The sequence below is a fragment of the Scomber japonicus genome, chromosome 15, assembly GCF_027409825.1.
Source record: "Scomber japonicus isolate fScoJap1 chromosome 15, fScoJap1.pri, whole genome shotgun sequence".
Taxonomy (NCBI): domain Eukaryota; kingdom Metazoa; phylum Chordata; class Actinopteri; order Scombriformes; family Scombridae; genus Scomber; species Scomber japonicus.
The window spans coordinates 1,334,908-1,353,445 of record NC_070592.1 but is presented as its reverse complement, the minus strand read 5'-3'; the positions used below and the strand labels follow the sequence as shown (position 1 = coordinate 1,353,445).

At 48.4% G+C, this 18,538-nt stretch overlaps 3 protein-coding genes across 3 annotated transcripts in view; 1 reads left to right on the top strand and 2 right to left on the bottom strand.

Moving 5' to 3' along the window:
• Positions 1–18,538, top strand: part of LOC128374535 (RNA/RNP complex-1-interacting phosphatase-like) — a 26,060-nt gene extending 7,522 nt beyond the window's left edge. Inside the window, exon 2 of the mRNA XM_053334805.1 lies at positions 17,348–18,538. Within this exon, the coding sequence (XP_053190780.1) occupies positions 17,363–18,538 (1,176 nt within the window). The 5' untranslated portion in view covers positions 17,348–17,362. The remainder of the gene's footprint in view (positions 1–17,347) is intronic.
• LOC128374536 (zinc finger protein 665-like) lies at positions 1,685–7,581 on the bottom strand. Its single transcript, XM_053334806.1, has 3 exons — positions 7,277–7,581; positions 5,174–6,082; positions 1,685–3,219 (listed from the first exon to the last, which is right to left on the bottom strand). The coding sequence occupies exons 1-3, from the start codon at positions 7,557–7,559 to the stop codon at positions 1,721–1,723; spliced, it is 2,691 nt and encodes an 896-aa protein (XP_053190781.1). The 5' UTR covers positions 7,560–7,581; the 3' UTR covers positions 1,685–1,720.
• Positions 12,873–16,256, bottom strand: LOC128374455 (zinc finger protein 260-like). Its single transcript, XM_053334727.1, has 2 exons — positions 15,791–16,256; positions 12,873–14,588 (listed from the first exon to the last, which is right to left on the bottom strand). The coding sequence occupies exons 1-2, from the start codon at positions 16,233–16,235 to the stop codon at positions 12,940–12,942; spliced, it is 2,094 nt and encodes a 697-aa protein (XP_053190702.1). The 5' UTR covers positions 16,236–16,256; the 3' UTR covers positions 12,873–12,939.

Below are 18,538 nucleotides of genomic sequence, written 5' to 3'. Positions count from 1 at the left end.
AGCTTAAAGTAGCTGTATGTAACAAATATATTCCAAGTAATCAAAACATTGCCCTCAATATCACCAGACATTAAGGAATCATGTTAATTTCAAACACTGATATCACTGACAGTAGTAGTCCAGCCAGAATATTCACATTTGAAAAGCTCAGTTGCAGCCCTCAAATAATGTTTATGTTGTCATTCTGTGTTTTGGCCGTAGACTGTATAAAAGAAATGGACGTAACATCCGTGACGTCACCCATTGGTTTGTGGACTGCTGCTCGGAAGCCAATAGTTTCTAATCTAGGCAGCGCCATCTTGAAAATTTCAGGTGCATGCTGGGAAAAATAAAAACACGGATTCTACTTATATGGGCATGAGGCGGGGTCATGGGCGGACATATGGGAGGGATCAACGGCGGAGCGGGGAGGCTGCGATTGGTTGCGAGGGCTGGATCTCGAGGACATTGGTCAATCAACCTGTCAATCAGGACGTAGCCACGCCCTAATGCATACCCTGCTTTATCGTCACATATAAAATCAGGGAGGCCAAAATGTCCCAAATGATATATGACATCATACTGCATTGAAGAAGGCTTTAAACTAGCGATTGAGACCATAAACACATTTTGAAAACGTTTACTGAGGTTAGAAATCAAGTGAGAAGTTGGTGAATTCTCCATTGACTTGTATAGAGACGGTCGCCCCCTGGTGGCCTTTTGATAGAATGCAGCTCTAAGTTACTTCCTGGTTGGCCTCATTTCAGAGGACAGGAACTCCCTGCCTGGTTTTGGCCTGATGCTCCAACCACCACCTAGCTACCAATCACCAAGTCAGTACTGATGCTCCACCCACCACCTAGCTACCAATCACCAAGTCAGTACTGATGCTCCACCCACCACCTAGCTACCAATCACCAAGTCAGTACTGATGCTCCACCCACCACCTCGCTACCAATCACCAAGTCAGTACCGATGCTCCACCCACCACCTAGCTACCAATCACCAAGTCAGTAGTGATGCTCCACCCACCACCTAGCTACCAATCACCAAGTCAGTACTGATGCTCCTCCCACCACCTAGCTACCAATCACCAAGTCAGTACCGTTTCAGCAGCCAGGTTGCCAGTTGCCACTGAGCTGCAGCTAGGAACACTGCAGATAATGTCTGATGTTACAAAACCAAAAAAGCCTCGTTATGACTCTCAAATACGTCGTGACAATTTGAGAAACAAAACAAGGGTATGTATAGGAGACGCCTTTGAAACATGGAGACGGTTACAGCATCATACAGCACTCAGCTGCACCCGCTGATACGGAGGAAGATATGCAGGATCACGTCCAACAACTGGCAACCCGCGTGAAGTAGACTCTGGCAGGGAGGGGGCGAGGAGTAACAGCTCTCTCCAGTGTTTTGAATGTGGGGCACAGTACCATTTCTAAACGCTTGGTGTCAGAGTTACATACTTCAAATTTAACGTACCTGAACTGGTTGAGTCAGATTGTCTAGTGTGACTGTTGTTCATAGAAAAACAATCTACTGTAATGTCCCTTTTTTTTGTCAGTGAGCACAAAACCGTGATGTTCAAAAGTGATTCAATGGTGAAATCTGTTAATCGTTGCATCCCTGATCAGCACTAGTAACTGTCACTGAACTTGTCTGAAAATGAGGAACAGAGTTTAAAGTCATAGATTTGAGACCAGCTCTACGAGTCAAGACCAGAAGAGGTTTTAGTTTCAGACTACAGCTGAACCAAGCAGAAGGTGTCGAGCCTCCTCTGCTCGGCGCTGGGGTCCTGCTCTGGGCCCGGTTCCTCCCCTGCCGTGTGTGCTTTGAGGTGTCCATTGAGCGAGCGTTTGGCCTGAAAACTCTTCCCACAGACCCTGCAGCTATACGGTTTCTCTCCAGTGTGGATCAGCATGTGTCTTTTCAGGTCCACGTCCTGAATGAAGCCCTTCCCGCACACCTGGCACAGGAAGCGTCTCTCCTTGTTGTGGAAGCGGACGTGCGTGTCTAGAGTCTGTTTCTGGGTGAAGCCTTTCCCACAGAGGCTGCAGAAGAACGCCCGCTCACCTGTGTGGATCTTCAGGTGTGTCTTCAGGTTGCCGCTCTGGTTGAAGGCCTTTCCGCAGAAGCTGCAGTTGTAAGGTTTCTCTCCAGTGTGGATCCTCATGTGCATCTCCAGCGCTCCGTGAGCAGGAAAGCTCTTCCCACAGATGTGGCAGGTATTGCTGATCTCTCGGTGGGAACGCAGGTGATTGGCGAGGCTGTCGGCGGACTCATACTGGTGTCCGCAGAGTCCACAGCAGCGGCTCGGGTCCTGCTGATGAGTCTCCACATGCTTCACTAAGAAACTCTTCCTGTCGAAAGCATCTCCACACACTTTGCAGCGGTACGCCGGTGCCGAGCTGCGAAGTCTTCTGGGTTTGTCACTGGCTTCTTTCTGGTGACTCGTCATGTGTTGACGCAGGAGTCGCCTCTCACTGAACTCCTGACCGCAGACGCTGCAGCTGAGTGTCACCTCGCCGCTGTGGTCCAGCATGTGTCGCTCCAGAGATGACATGTGACAGAACGCCCGGTTGCACTCTTTGCACTTGAAGGGTTTCTCTGCAGCATGGACGCGCATGTGTGAAGTCATGTTACCCTTCTGGCTAAACTTCTTGCCGCAGACATCGCAGCTGTACGGTCTCTCTCCGGTATGTAGTCGCACGTGCAGCTCCTGCGCTAGGATGGAGTGGAAGGTCTTTCCACAGAATGAACAAGTCTTACTCTTCTTCTGGTGGGTTTGGAGGTGAGTGGTCAGGCTGTCAGCTGAGTCTAAACGCTCGCCACAGAAACCACAGCGACACTCAGGGTCTTTGGAGCAGACCTGCAGGACGTGTTTGAGCAGGAAGCCTTTCCCCTGCAGAGCGCGTCCACACACCTGACACCAGAAGTTCTGCGATGGAGATGACCGCTTCCGTTTCTTTGCTATGCCAAGTGGCGGTCGTCCTCTCTTTTTTTTCCTCGGCTGTCTTAGTGTCCTGGAGTCTTGCTCTTCCGTCCAGTCACTGTCCAGATCGCTGTCGACAAGGGAGTCGCTTGGTGAGATGGGCTGACAGTCGGCGGGTGAGGGGGAGCGAGGTGTCGGTGGACACGAAGCATCACTGTTGTTGTGTTTGGGTTCAGTCTCTTTGAGGTCCTCAGGGTCAACTGGAGGCTGCAGATTTGAGTCGTTCAAGATCACTGACTGCAGCGGCTCTGCACAGGATGAAAAGTAAAAGGATCAAAGTTATTAGAATTCATCATGAGAGGAATATGAATTTGTGAAATACAAACAATACAAAAAAATGAAGGGAACATTTAAATCACATATCAGATCTTGATTAACAAATCTTTACTGATATAATTTGTTGAGAACAAAATGACGTAACAGTGAATGGAAACTAAAATCATCAACCCACTGAGGGCTGGATTCAAAATCACACTGAAAATCAATGCAAAAAAAAAAAATCACAGCTGATCCAATCACAGCAGCTCATAATGTGACTCAGTAGTGCGTTTGCCCCCCACCTACCTGTACGCACTCCCAACAAAGTCTGGGCATGCAGTCCTGGGGATCTCCTCCCAGACCTGGATCAGTGTATCACTGAGCTCCTGGACTGTCTGTGGCGGTGTCGACTACACGATACATAATGTCCTATAGGTGCTCAGCTGGATTTAAGTCAGGGGAACTTGAGGGTCAGTCAATGGCATCAGGCCCTGCACCAGGTGGAACCAGGACCCACTGCACCAGGTGGAACCAGGACCCACTGCACCAGGTGGAACCTGGACCCACTGCACCAGGTGGAACCACGACCCACTGCACCAGGTGGAACCAGGACCCACTGCACCAGTGTAATGTCTGACAATCGCTCTGAGGGTTTCATCCTGGTACCTAACAGCAGTCAGAGTAACATTGGCTATGACCTGAAGGTCTGTGTGACCCTCCAGGGATCTGCCTCCCCAGACCATCAGTGACCCCCCACCAAAGCGGTCATGCTGGATGATGTTACAGCAGCGTAACGTTCACCACGGCATCTCCAGACTCTTTCAGGCCTGTCATATGTGCTCAGTGTGAACCCGCTCTCATCTGTGAAAAGAACGGGGTGCCGATGGAGGAACTTCCGATTCTGGTGTTCTCTGAGTGCTGATCCAGCCACACGGTGCTGGGCTGTGAGACCAGGTCCCACTAGAGGACGTGGGGCCCTCATGCCCCCCTCATGGAGTCTGTTTGTGACAGTTTGGTCAGAAACATGCAGCCAGCAGCCTGCTGGAGCTCATGTTTTGGGCTGTGGCAATGCTCCTCCTGTCCTCCGCACACTGAGGAGCAGATAGCGGTCCTGCTGCTGGGTTGATGTCCGGCTCTCCTGGTGGAACGACCACTCTCCTGGTTTCTCCTCCCTGCTCTTCACACTGTGCTGGGAGACACAGTAAGCCATCTTAGGACTGCACATATGGATGTGCCCTCCTGGAGGAGCTGGACTAGCTGTGAACCTGATTGGGCTGCAGGTAGCGCCTCATGCTAGCAGTAGTGACGAGGACACTAGCAGAACACCAAACTAGAGAAGAATCAGTCAGGAAGGAGAAGGAGAGAGCAGCTGTCTGTGGACACCACATTGAAAACCATTCCTTTTATTGGGTTGTGTTGCTTTTGCCTCTCCATTGCACCTGTTGTCTCTTTCATTTGACCCAAAGCAGCTGAAACTGATTCATGATCACTTGTGCTTCCTAAATGGACAGATTGAAATCCCCAAGGCTTTACTGAGCTGCTGTTATACTGACATCATTAAGCATCCCCTTAACAATCCATCTGTTGAGATATTTCACTCTTGACAGATGTCAGGCCCCCCCCACTTTTTTTATCTTTACAGTTATGCACATGGATGCAGTGGAGACTATATGCACATCACACCCACTTTCATCACTGTACAGCTGTCAGCTCAGACTGGCTTCCTACTACAGCTTCTGTTTGAGTGCTGTATGAGACACGGACCACTCACTCCTGCTATGCTGGTGTTTAACAACAAATAAACAAACCCCCAATGCTGAAAGTGAAGGAAGAATTGTTGGGTGAAATAGTGAAAAGGGGGGGCAGGGGTTCAATCACTGCTCGATGCCAGTAAATGCTACACACTGGTTCTTTAAAAGGCACATGCAAAGAACGCCCGCTCACCTGTGTGGATCTTCAGGTGCGTCTTCAGGCTGCTGTTCTGGTTAAAGGCCTTTCCGCAGAAGCTGCAGCTGTAAGGTTTCTCTCCGGCGTGGATCTTAATGTGCTCGTCCTTCTGGTGACTCGTCATGTGTTGACGCAGGAGTCGCCTCTCACTGAACTCCTGACCGCAGACGCCGCAGCTGAGCATCACCTCGCCGCTGTGGTCCAGCATGTGTCGCTCCAGAGACGACATGTGACAGAACGCCCGGTTGCACTCTTTGCACTTGAAGGGTTTCTCTGCAGCATGGACGCGCATGTGTGACGTCATGTTACCCTTCTGGCTAAACTTCTTGCCGCAGACATCGCAGCTGTACGGTCTCTCTCCGGTATGCAGTCGGACGTGCAGCTCCTGTGCTAGGATGGAGTGGAAGGTCTTTCCACAGAATGAACAGGTCTTACTCTTCTTCTGGTGGGTTTGGAGGTGAGTGGTCAGGCTGTCAGCTGAGTCTAAACGCTCGCCACAGAAACCACAGCGACACTCAGGGTCTTTGGAGCAGACCTGCAGGACGTGTTTGAGCAGGAAGCCTTTCCCCTGCAGAGCGCGTCCACACACCTGACACCAGAAGTTCTGCGACGGAGATGCCCGTTTCCGTTTCTTTGCTACGCCAAGTGGCGGTCGTCCTCTCTTCTTTTTCCTCGGCTGTCTTAGTGTCCTGGAGTCTTGCTCTTCCGTCCAGTCACTGTCCAGAACGCTGTCGACAATGCAGCCGCTTGGTGAGATGGGCTGACAGTCGGCGGGTGAGGGGGAGCGAGGTGTCGGCGGACACGAAGCATCACTGTCGTTGTGTTTGGTTTCAGTCTCTTTGAGGTCCTCAGGCTCAACTGGAGGCTGCAGATTTGAGTCGTTCAAGATCACTGACTGCAGCGGCTCTGAGGATCAAATAAAACAACACTCAGTTACTGATGAATTCCTACAGAAACATCATGTGACAAACACACCACAGTCCTGTTTCATCTCAGAGTTATGATGAGTCAACATGATGATGTTCAGCAGCTGTCATGTTGGTTTAGTGTGCTGATGAAGGTCAGCTTTGTGAGTATTTCGTCATAAAATCAAAGTTATTAGAATTCAATGTGAGGGGAACAATATGTGAAATATTTTGACAATAATCTGCCTGACTGTTGAGATACTTCAGTCCTGACAGACATCATCTTCCACAGAGCTCAGCTGCTGACCTTTCACCTCCTCTCTCCATTAGTTTCCCTGTAAATTTAACGTTTTTCCACATAAACACCATTTACTCACCTCACACATTCTAAAACAGTCTTTACATAAACTTGCATCACTATACAGCTGTCAGCTCAGACTGGCTTCCTACTGCAGCTTCTGTTTGAACACTGAGACACGGACGCAGTAACCAAACCACCGCCCACACCTGCTACGCTGGTGTTTAACAAACAAACTCTCTGTTCTGAAACTGAAGGAAGAGTTGATGAAAAGTGAACTGGGGGTTAAACTGGTTCACATCACTAGTAGATGCCATTAAAACCTACTGAGTGTACCCTTTAAAGGATCCTTTACATGAAGTCTTCAACAGCCTAAAACCTCCTTCATTGAGCGACTTGTGGAGCCTCCGTGTTCTACTGAAGGTCTTTAGTTCCAGCAGCAGTCAATGAACACTTTCAGTTGTTGTTCTGATCCAAAGCTGTAGATCGCGTGTCTAATGTGTTCATTTATTTACTTACTTGATTGTATTGAGCTGCTCGGTGGCAAATGAGTTTCCCCTCTAGGGCATTAATAAAGTCTTTCTAATTCTACACACTGGTCCTTTAAAGGCACAATATGTCCACATGCAATTCCAGATGTAAACTAACAAAAGTCAAAGATTGAAATCTGCTTCAGACGGATTTACAGATGTTTTAATGAAGCACTAACACAGATGTGAGGTGGACTTTGGTGCTGCAGGCTGATCGGTAAATGAAAACATCTTCATAATGTAAGGTACGGTCAGGTGCAGGTGCTAAAACATCTGTTGCTCTTTACTTTTGTCCTGTGGGAAGTGATTGAAGTGATTGAAGTGATTGATGTGGTTGATGTGACCGGTCCGGTGTGTCGGGACTGACCGGCTCTGAGCAGCTTGACTTCGGGCTTCAGCACAGCATCGAGCAGCCTCCTCTGGCGGCAGATCTCCCGCTCTGATCTCTCCACTCTGTCTTCGTACTTCGCCACGGTTTCCTCCAACAGACCGACGATCTCCTCCGCAGCCGCCGTTAGCCGCTCGGTGAGCAGCGCTCTCAGCGGGATTTCTGACGGTTCTTCTCCTTTTTCCACCTGCAGCAGAAAGTCTTCAGCAGCAGCAATGATCCGCTCATGTACCGACACCCGCAGCAGCTGCACCGAGAACATGGTACACTTTACTGCAGACAGAGAACCGAGAGGAACCGGGAGGAACCGGGAGAGCCAGCTGGAGGTAAACAGGTAAACACACACACGGAGCGAACAGATTTCAGAGTTCCGTGTCAACGACGCTTCGCTTCCTGCGGCCGAAGCCTTCGAAGCGAACAGCGAACTCTGCTGGTCTGGAGGCGAACAGTTATCAATCTCAATCAATCAATCTTTATTTGTATAGCTCCAAATCACAACAAAGTTATCTCAAGGCTCTTTCCACATAGAGCAGGTCTAAACCGAACTCTTCAGGTTTCATTTAAAGAGACCCAACATTCCCACATGAGCAACAGTGGCAAGAAAAAACTCATTTTAACAGGAAGAACCCTCAGAACCAGACTCAGAGTGGGAGAATATCTTTTAACAGGAAGAACCCTCAGAACCAGACTCAGAGTGGGAGAACATCTTTTAACAGGAAGAACCCTCAGAACCAGACTCAGAGTGGGAGAACATCTTTTAACAGGAAGAACCCTCAGAACCAGACTCAGAGTGGGAGAACATCTTTTAACAGGAAGAACCCTCAGAACCAGACTCAGAGTGGGAGAACATCTGCCTGGACCGGTTGGAGTAGAGAGGAGAGAGAGGAAGGAGAGGAGAGAGAGAGGAAGGAGAGAGAGAGGAAGGAGAGGAGAGAGAGGAAGGAGAGGAGAGAGAGAGGAAGGAGAGAGAGAGGAAGGAGAGGAGAGAGAGAGGAAGGAGAGAGGAGAGAGAGGAAGGAGAGGAGAGAGGAAGGATAGAGGAGAGAAGCAGAATGAAAATCAACAATGAAGGTAGAAGGTCCAGGACTGGAATCCGTCATCTGGACGTTAATGAACGTTTGTAACTCCTGAGCAGGGCCGTACGCACGCAGGGTTTCAGTAATACTGAGGTCCAACATCTAAACATGATATGGATCCACTCACATGTCAATCTGAGTCTACAGGAGCATAAATGATCTGTCAAGTAGTAAAGCATCATACGCAAGAAGAGGCTAAATATCTAAGACGGTTTGTTAGTTAGTTAGTTAGTTAGTTAGTTAGTTAGTTGGTTGGTTGGTTGGTTGGTTGGTTGGTTGGTTGGTTGGTTGGTTGGTTGGTTGGTTGGTTGGTTGGTTGGTTGGTTGGTTAGTTAGTTAGTTAGTTAGTTAGTTAGTTAGTTAGTTAGTTAGTTAGTTAGTTAGTTAGTTAGTTAGTTGGTTAGTTGGTTGGTTGGTTGGTTGGTTGGTTGGTTGGTTAGTTAGTTAGTTAGTTAGTTAGTTAGTTAGTTGGTTAGTTGGTTGGTTGGTTGGTTGGTTGGTGAGTGAGTGAGTGAGTGGGTTGGTTTGTTGGTTAGTTAGTTAGTTAGTTGGTTAGTTAGTTAGTTAGTTAGTTAGTTAGTTAGTTAGTTAGTTGGTTGGTTGGTTGGTTGGTGGGTTAGTTAGTTAGTTAGTTAGTTAGTTAGTTGGTTAGTTAGTTAGTTAGTTAGTTAGTTAGTTAGTTAGTTGGTTGGTTGGTTGGTTGGTGGGTTAGTTAGTTAGTTAGTTAGTTAGTTGGTTGGTTGGTCGGTTAGTTAGTTTATTTCGATCACATGAACCATAAATATTCATGATCAGCCACCTCATCTACTAACAAGCCAAAAGGAAACAAAAAATAAAACTGAACAAATAAATAAATGAATGAAGCAGTTTGACTGAAAATGCTGCTGTCATTGTATCTCAACGGGACCGACCTGGTTAAATAAAGGCAAATAAATAAAAAATAAAAGAATTCATATGTTTATTACTTCATGTTTGGATTATTATAATACTCCATTCTTACTCAAATCATGTTTAAATCCAGGTTAAAAACATTTCTCTTCTCCTGAGCTTATGATTGAGCTCTTTTAACCCTCCTGTTGTCCTTGAGTCAAGGAAGGAAGGAAAGGAGGAAGGAAGGAAGGAAGGAGGGAGGGACGGAAGGAGGGAGAAGGAAGGATGGGAAGGAGGGAGGGACGGAAGGAGGGAGAAGGAAGGAAAGGAGGGAGTAAGGAATGGAGGAAGGAAGGAAGGAAGGAAGGGAGGTGGTAGGGAAAAAGGAAGGAAAGGAGAGAGGGAGTGACGGAAGGAGGGAGAAGGAAGGATGGGAAGAAGGAAGGAAGGAAGGAAAGGAGGGAGTAAGGAATGGAGGAAGGAAGGAGGGACGGAAGGAGGGAGAAGGAAGGAAAGGAGGGAGTAAGGAATGGAGGAAGGAAGGAAGGAAGGAAGGAAAGAAGGGAGGTGGTAGGGAAAAAGGAAGGAAAGGAGAGAGGGAGTGACGGAAGGAGGGAGAAGGAAGGATGGGAAGAAGGAAGGAAGGAAGGAAGGAGGGAGGGACGGAAGGAGGGAGAAGGAAGGAAAGGAGGGAGTAAGGAATGGAGGAAGGAAGGAAGGAAGGAAGGAAGGGAGGTGGTAGGGAAAAAGGAAGGAAAGGAGAAAGGGAGTGATGGAAGGAGGGAGAAGGAAGGATGGGAAGAAGGAAGGAAGGGAAGAAGGAATGGAGGAAGGAAGGAAGGAAGGAACAGTCAAAACAGCTGGTCCAGAATACAGCAGCACGTCTCCTGACTCAAACGTCACCAGAAACAACCAAACAACCAAGTTCAGAACATTTATTGACTTCAGACAAAAAAAAGAGACAAAATCATAATTTCTTCAGTCAATTAAATAAAACCAGCAGGAAGTCAAACAGGAAGTCAAACAGGAAGTCAAACAGGAAATATGAAATGTTGTTATCAGTATTTCTTACATTACCAGGAAACAGATTCAAACATCTGCAGATTCATATCAGAGTGATGAGTGTGTGGAAGCTTTCAGTTTAAAACAACCTCTCAAAAATCAGATTATCATGATTATTATTATTATTATTATTATTATCATGAAATCATTATTCAGACGTGTGTGTGAAGTTATTCATAAATTAGCTGATAAACTATTTATTTGAAGGTATTATTGGAGCATAAATAAAAACCATTGTGTGTTTGCGGCTCTTTAACCCTTTATAGGACACTCATTGAAAGGAAGGAAGGAAGGAAGGAAGGAAGGAAGGTAGGGGGGGGAGGAAAGAAAGAGAGAAGGAGAGACGGAGGAAGGGAAGAAAGAAGGAAGGAAGGAAGAAGAAAGGGGGATGGAGGAAGGAAAGAAGGAAGGGAGGAGAGAAGGAGGGAGGGAGGAAGGACAGATGGAAGGAAGGAAAGGAAGGAAGGAAGGAAGGACGGAGGAAGGAAAGAAGGAAGGGAGGAGAGAAGGAGGGAGGGAGGAAGGACAGATGGAAGGAAGGAAAGGAAGGAAGGAAGGACGGAGGAAGGAAAGAAGGAAGGGAGGAGAGAAGGAGGGAGGGAGGAAGGACAGATGGAAGGAAGGAAGGACAGAGGAAATAAGGAACAAGGGAGGGAGAAAGGAAAAGAGGAAGGAAAGAAAGAAGGCAGGGAGGAAGGAAAGGAAGGAAGGAACTGATAAAACTCAAAGTGTTTCATTTAATAACTGAGCTGTGTGTCTGGTTAAAATAAAGATTAAATAAAATAATAATGATAATGAAGCTGCAGCTAAAGATTCGTTTTATTAAAAATGTTCTACTTCATTAAATTATTTGTTGAGTAAATTAAACAAACAAACATTGAAAAGTGTGGTTGGATTAATAAATGACTCATCAATCACATAAATTAAAATGAATTGATGAATAAATTGATGATTTCAGCTGAAGTGTCACTGATGGTCAAACTCATGTGTGTTGAAAGAGTAAAAGTCATCATCAATAGAGCTCCGATATTAGGAGTCGCCATGGAAACGGATGAATGAAAGGCAGAGACTCCAGTGGACGTAGAGATATGAACGTATGCTGACGATGCACATTTATATTTAAAAGAAGATTCAGAGCTGGAGACGTGTCAGTGAGTTATATTCACTGTTCATGAAATCTGACGTCTGACTGTGAGTCTGATCCGTCTGTTTGTGTCTCGCTGCTCCGTCAGAAACTTTGTCATATAATCTCCAATAAAAACAGGAATGATGTTCCACCAGCGGATCGATGGCATCGTGACTGATGATAGAGATCATTAATGCAGCTGAGGATGAATTCACACTGTGGAAGAATTAAAAAACGTTGACTGATGTCTATAAAAGTCCTGAGTAACAAACTAAAACCCAACCGGGATTCAGATTCTGACCCAGAGTTGAAGTTACCATGGCAACTGACCCAGAGTTGAAGTTACCATGGCAACTGACCCAGAGTTGAAGTTACCATGGCAACTAACCCAGAGTTTATGTTAGCTCTCTTTCTGGAACTGAAAACTCGGAGCTTCCTTCATCTGAACTATAAATGAACCTTCTTGAGGAACGTCTCACTGGTTCCTCTTTGTTCTCTGAAGTTTCTCCTCAATCAGCAGCAGACACTACCATGTAGTCCTGAAGGCCCACAAACCACAAACTATGTTCATGGAAGTTTTAACAAACCACATCTGATTAAATTTGGGCTACCTGCACATGTGGTCCTGGATCTGAGTCATATCTGATCTCTGGCTGTGCTGAACTTTAATAAATGAATTCATCAGCAGAGACTGACTCAGACTCATCTTTGCTGATCAGGAACGATGGAGGATGGAGATATGAGGTTTCATCAGGATTCGATAGAAAAAGGACGGAGATGAATTTATCTTCTTATAATCAGACTGGTTTCAGTGTAAAGACGGCAGCGTTTAAACTGATCACAGAGAAAATATGACAACACAGAGAACTGAAGGAAACCGTCCTCCTGCTCCGTTTACTGCTGAGAAATAAAGATTCAACAAACCAGTTGAACTTTGTTTAACGTTGATTGATTCAAACGTTCAGACACTAAAGTTAATCTGTGTTTTATGAATGAAGCCAAACAAGTAGAAGCAGCTGCAGTGTTTGACGAATCAGTGACGGACCTGCAAACCCCGCCCCCAAACTCCCTGTACCTTTTCAAAATAAAACTTCCTTCATAGCAGGAACTAACTTCAGTCCAAAGCTCCTCAAAAGGTTCCTGGTTCTCCTGAGAGCTGAGACATGTTTGTAAATCTGACCTGAAACAGAATCAACGAGGAACACGTGACTTGAAGTTTCTCTCCTGACACTAAAAGTCCACCGACTCTGAAGACGAAGACTCAAACAGTCGTCTCCACAGGAGATGATTCGAGTTGTAGCTGCCTGTTTGACCAATCAGTGACACCCTGACAACAACCCAAAGCTGGGACTTTTTGGGACCCTGGTTGGAAACAGGTAACGTTACTGTGATGACTCCTGAGTTTAATTTCTGAGTCTATTTGAACTTGATTAAAAACAATCTGACTGAACTGTTTGCAGCTTGTAACATAGAAATGTTTCAGAGTTTCAGATTCTGAGTGAGTCTTTCTACAGCTGGATGAAGTCCTGACCTCCCTCTGATCGTTTCAGGTTCACGTTTGCAGTCGAGTCTTTAGCGGTTCGTTCTCCAGAGTGAACCTTCATGTGAGAGTCCACCGAACGTTTCTCCTGGTACTTCTTCCCGCAGATGACGCAGCTGTAGGGTTTCTCTCCGGTGTGCGTCAGCATGTGCCTCTTCAGGTCGATCTTCTGGACGAAGCCCTTGCTGCAGAGCTGACAGCTGAATGGTTTGTCCTTCTTGTGGAAGCGCTCGTGCGTCTCCAGTGAGATCTTCTGGCGGAACCTCTTCCCGCAGAGGCTGCAGATGAACGGCTTCTCGCCCGTGTGGATCCTCATATGCGAGTCCAGGTTGCCGATCTGGCGGAAGTCCTTTCCGCACACCCGGCAGGTGTACGGTTTTTCCCCGGTGTGGATCCTCTTGTGTACGTCCAGATGCTGGCTCATGGTGAACTTCTTGCCGCACTTGTCGCAGGAGTAGATCCTAGGCTTCCCTCCCGTGTGGCTCTTGATGTGTCTCCTCAGGACGGTGTTTTCGATGAAAGTTTTCCCGCAGAACTCACAGATGAACGGCCTCTCGCCAGCGTGCAGCTTCATGTGTCTCTCCAGAGAGCCCTTCCTGGGGAAGTCTTTGCCGCAGTCTTTACACCTGAAGGGTTTCTGTCCGGTGTGCGTCCTCATGTGGATCTCCATGTCCCTGAAGCTGATGCCGCAGATGTCGCAGATCCTGCTGGTCTCTCTGTGGCTCTGGATGTGGAGCTGCAGAGTCTCCGAGGACTCTGTGTGCTCCCCGCAGACGCCGCAGCGACTGGCGGGATCGTTTAAATGAGTCTCTGCATGACGCACAAAGTTACCTTTATTGTGAAAGGCGTTCCCGCAGACCTTGCAGCAGTGTGAGGGAGTGAGACTCGGCTTTCTGCGTCGGCTCCTGGCGGCCGGTGGCTCGTCGGACTTGTGACTGCGGACGTGTCGCCGCAGCTCGGTGCTCTTCCCGAAGCCTTTCCCACAGACGTTGCAGCTGAACGGCGACTGTCCATTGTGAGCCTTCATGTGTCGCTCCAGAGAGCCAGTGTGGCTGAACTCTTTGCTGCAGATGGTGCAGCTAAACGGCTTCTCGGCCGTGTGGATCCTCATGTGCGTCACCATGTTGCCCTTCTGGTTGAAGCCTTTTCCGCAGACATGGCAGCTGAACGGTTTCTCTCCCGTGTGCAGCCTCAGGTGTGTCTCCTGCGCTCGGATCGACGGGAACTTCTTGCCGCAGACGTCGCAGGTCCGGCTGCTGTCGCGGTGCGTCTGAAGGTGCAGCCGCAGACCGTCGATGGACTCCTGGCGCTCGCCGCACAGACCGCAGAGACACTCTGCCTCCTTCAAATGTTTCTCCACATGTTTCATCAGAAAGCCTTTCCTGTCAAAGGACTTTCCACACACTCTGCAGCAGTGAGAAGTCGCCTCCTCGTCTTCCTCTTCATCGTCTCCGGTCGGCTGGTCCGGTGAGTCGGGCTGACAGTTCGGGTCTGAAACGTCCTCTGGTTGGGAGGAAGTGCCGGGCCGAGGTTCCTTCAGCTGGTTGTCCACAGAGACTTCCTGCTTCAGATGTTTGTCCTCAAAGAGACTCTGAACTCCGACGGAGAGGCACAACTCTGCAGAGAAGGTCACAAAGAAACGGATTCAGAAACACAATCAACTGAGTATAAACACATGAATCTATAAATGAACAAACTGATCAAAGCATTAGAGTTGAATAAAGAACTTCTAGAGCTTCTATTGAGCTTCAGCAGCTTCAACAATTGGCAAGAAGAATCAAACTGTAGTTCATAAATAGTGATGTTGAAGGATTCACAGTGTTTAGAAACTCTATGACTCGTCTTTAGATGTGAGACGATCCTCCAACAAAAGTCTTTTCCAAATCTTTTAACTTTCTGCCTTCTGATGTACGGGGAACATTAATCACTTGTCGCATCAGGAATACTTTCAGTTCAACTCAATAAGACTCAGATACATTATCACTCACACTAATGGTGCTTCTCCACTATACAGTTCTAGCTCTACTCGGCTCGGTTTCCACTAGAGATAGTTCCTGGTACTTTTTTAGTATCTGCTCTGCTGAGGCTCCAAGCGAGCCGAGCCGATACTAAATGTGACGTCATCAGACTGCCGGCCTCTGATTGGTCAGAGAGTCACTGGAAGAGTCATGAGCCGTCCCACACAAGAATCAAAGCCGGCATTTTTAAATACCGGCAAAAGCGTTACAGTGATTGGTTTCTCTTCTCTTGCTTTATGTGTGACAGAAAGACACATACAGCAGCAGGAAGGACAGAGGGAAGGAAGGAAGGAAGGAAGGAAGGAAGGAAGGAAGGAAGGAAAGGAAGGCAACCATAGCACAACCTGTATCTATAGCAACCATAGCACAACCTGTATCTATAGCAACCATAGCACAACCTGTATCTATAGCAACCATAGAACAACCTGTATCTATAGCAACCATAACACAACCTGTATCTATAGCAACCATAACACAAACTGTATCTATAGCAACCATAGAACAACCTGTATCTATAGCAACCATAACACAACCTGTATCTATAGCAACTACAGCACAATCTGATGGTCTGTGTGCGTTACATACCTCATACAAGTGATAAACATTGACCTAAAAGTTAAACAGGCTCAGTAGATTTAGTTTTTGAACAGATATCATGACACAAAGTGAACTCTACCAAACGGTTGAGCTGACTTACAAAGGGTTAAAAGCTGAGACGATATGTCTCATATCACGATAACGATATAACATCGATAAGTTTTCAGATGTATTCAGAGTGTTTGTGTTTATCTGGGCTCTGACCTGCGGGCTCAGCTCCCCGCTCCTCCCCGGGATCCTCCGGTTCTCTGTCGGCCGCTCGACTCGCTTCAAAGGCGGTGAAGATGTTGTTAACTGCGGCGGTGATGAGCTGCATGACCAGCCGCCTGAGCTGCTCCATGCCCGGCTGTGTGAGCTCCATGCCCGGCTGTGGGAGCTCCATGCCCGGCTGTGTGAGCTCCATGCCCGGCTGTCTGAGCTCCATGCCCGGCTGCGTGAGCTCCATGCCCGGCTGCGTGGGCTCCATGCCCGGCTGTCTGAGCTCCATGCCCGGCTGTGTGAGCTCCATGCCCGGCTGTGTGAGCTCCATGCCCGGCCTCCTGCTCTCCTTCAGCAGACGGTAAATCTCCTCCGCGGCCGCCGCCAGCTGCGCGTGCACCACCGTCCGCAGGCTCCGGTTTTCCGCCGTTTTTGACCTTTTTTTGGACATTTTGTCAAAATTTAAAACCGAACAAAAGAAGCGAATGTAAACAATGCCAGGACTCTTCCGGGTTCCCTAACCCTGCGTCATTACGCAGGGACGACCACGTGACAACACGCTGACGTAACATGGGAGCGTGTTGTCACGTGGTCATGCGTGGACCGCTATCAAAGTCCGTTCTCTACCTCTATCTAACATCAGCACTTCCGGTTTTGGAGTATTTTTTGGTATGAGATTTATTTTGTGTTTTAAACCTTTTATTTGTGTTCAGCTTCATGTTCGTCACGTGACCTGTGAACCAAACTACAGCAGCTATCATCCTGTCTGTTAAATGTTTGGTTACCTGGACAGTTACTAATGTTCACTAACATAACATCTAATTTAATTATACCTTCTAGTGAATTCAGCTCATTATTGATCCAACCAACATTGTATTTTGGTGTATTTGAAGTGTTTCATGTTGTTCATGTTCTGCTGGTTCACTGTTTAACACGGTTGTTTGTTTTAATTGATTATTTAGTTAATTAACTTTAAAGAGTCAAATCACTTTCATCAACACTTACGGAGCTTTTCCACTAAACAGTTTTAGCTCTGCTCTGAGTCTGTGTTTCCACCAGGAGTTGATTTATTCATACAGCAAACATTCAGAGAAAAGAGATCAAAGTTTAAAACCAAAGTAATAAAACAGATTAAAGCCGGTCCTGCAGCACGCTGAGGTAGACTTGTTGTCAAGACCGCCTAAACCGAGACCAAGACACTAAGACCAGACGGTATCAAGACGAGACCAAGGCCAAGACAGACTGAGTCAAGACCAAGACAAAGACGAGACGAGACCAAAAAAAACAAAAAACAAACAGCTAGTGAGCTCGTGTTACGTGTTACACCATAACTTGCATGAATAGAATAAGAGCAGCATACTGGGGTCAGAGGTTCAGTCCCAGTTTAAACTCAATTTAAGAAGCTCTAACCCTGAGACCGCAAGACCAAGACAACGAGACCAAGACAAGACCGAGGGATCTGAGACCAAAGACGGTCGAGACTGTGACAAGACCGAGACCACGTAAAAGTGGTCTCGAGACATCCAACTCTACGCTGAGGTTTGAGACCTGGTTCTGTTTCAGGTCTGAGTCTCTGAGATGTCGTCTAAGAAGAAGAAGAACAAGAAGACCGGGGTTCCTGACCGCTGGCTGGACTACGCTCCGGTCGGCTGCAGGATCCCAGGGACTCGATTCATCGCCTTCAAAGTGCCTTTAAAACCGTCTCTGAACTGTCTAGTCCCAGAGTCCGACTCCTTCGGTCCGTGGCAGCTGCTGGACTCGGTGCGGAGTCAGGACCAGGACTTGGGTCTGATCATCGACCTGACCTTCACCAGCAGGTACTACCAACCGTCCGACATCCCGCAGTCCTGCTGCTACGTCAAGATCCTCACGGAGGGTCACCGCGTGCCCTCCGACGCCGCCATCCTGAGCTTCAAACGGGCTGTGACTCACTTCCTGAACCAGAACCACGACAACGACAAGCTGATCGGAGTCCACTGCACGCACGGTCTGAACCGCACCGGGTACCTGGTCTGCAGGTACCTCATCGACGTGGACGGGTTGGAGCCCGCTGCCGCCGTGGAGCTCTTCAACGCCTGCAGGGGGCATCGCATGGAGAGGAAGAACTACCTGCTGGACCTGAACCGGGGCGCCAAGAGGAGCAACGCTGGCATCCAGCAGCCGGAGCAGGAGCCAATCAGAGGGCTCGCTGTGAAGCCGCCGTCAGGCCCCGCCCAGAGACCCTCAGACCCCGCCCAGAAATCACTGTCAGGCACTGCCCAGAGACCCGCAGGTCCCGCCCAGAAACCACCATCAGCCCCCGCCCAGAAACCTCCGTCAAGCCCCGCCCAGAGACCACATGGCCCCGCCCAGAGACCGCATGGCCCCGCCCAGAAACCACCATCAGCCCCTGCCCAGAGACCACCATCAGGCCTCACCCAGAGACCGCATGGCCCCACCCAGAAACCGCCGCCAGGCCCCGCCCAGAGACCCTCAGGCCCTGCCCAGAGACCCTCAGGCACTGCCCAGAGACCATTAGCCCCCGCCCAGAGACCAGCAGGCCCCACCCAGAAACCACAGTCCGACCCCGCCCCTATACCGTTAGGCCCCGCCCCTGCAGACACACCACCTGACCCCTCAGAGGAGTCGCAGACACTAGGTGAGAATCGACCACCTGGTAACCGCCGTCGCCGTAGACCTCGGCATCGTCGGGGCAACAAGCCTCAGCAGAGCAGCCTCCTACCTGACCCCCCCACTGCCCATCTACCCGTGTAG

What these genes read in the sequence shown, in the direction of transcription:
- LOC128374455 (XM_053334727.1), bottom strand. Translation starts at nt 16,235, where the DNA reads ATGTCCAAAAAAAGGTCAAAAACGGCGGAAAACCGGAGCCTGCGGACG. An exon ending in GCGGGGAGCTGAGCCCGCAG is followed by an intron (nt 14,589 to 15,790) that starts GTCAGAGCCCAG and finishes CCTTCTCTGCAG; the next exon opens with AGTTGTGCCTCTCCGTCGGA.
- LOC128374536 (XM_053334806.1), bottom strand. Translation starts at nt 7,559, where the DNA reads ATGTTCTCGGTGCAGCTGCTGCGGGTGTCGGTACATGAGCGGATCATT. An exon ending in AGTCAAGCTGCTCAGAGCCG is followed by an intron (nt 6,083 to 7,276) that starts GTCAGTCCCGAC and finishes TTTGATCCTCAG; the next exon opens with AGCCGCTGCAGTCAGTGATC. An exon ending in GCACCTGAAGATCCACACAG is followed by an intron (nt 3,220 to 5,173) that starts GTGAGCGGGCGT and finishes CATCCTGTGCAG; the next exon opens with AGCCGCTGCAGTCAGTGATC.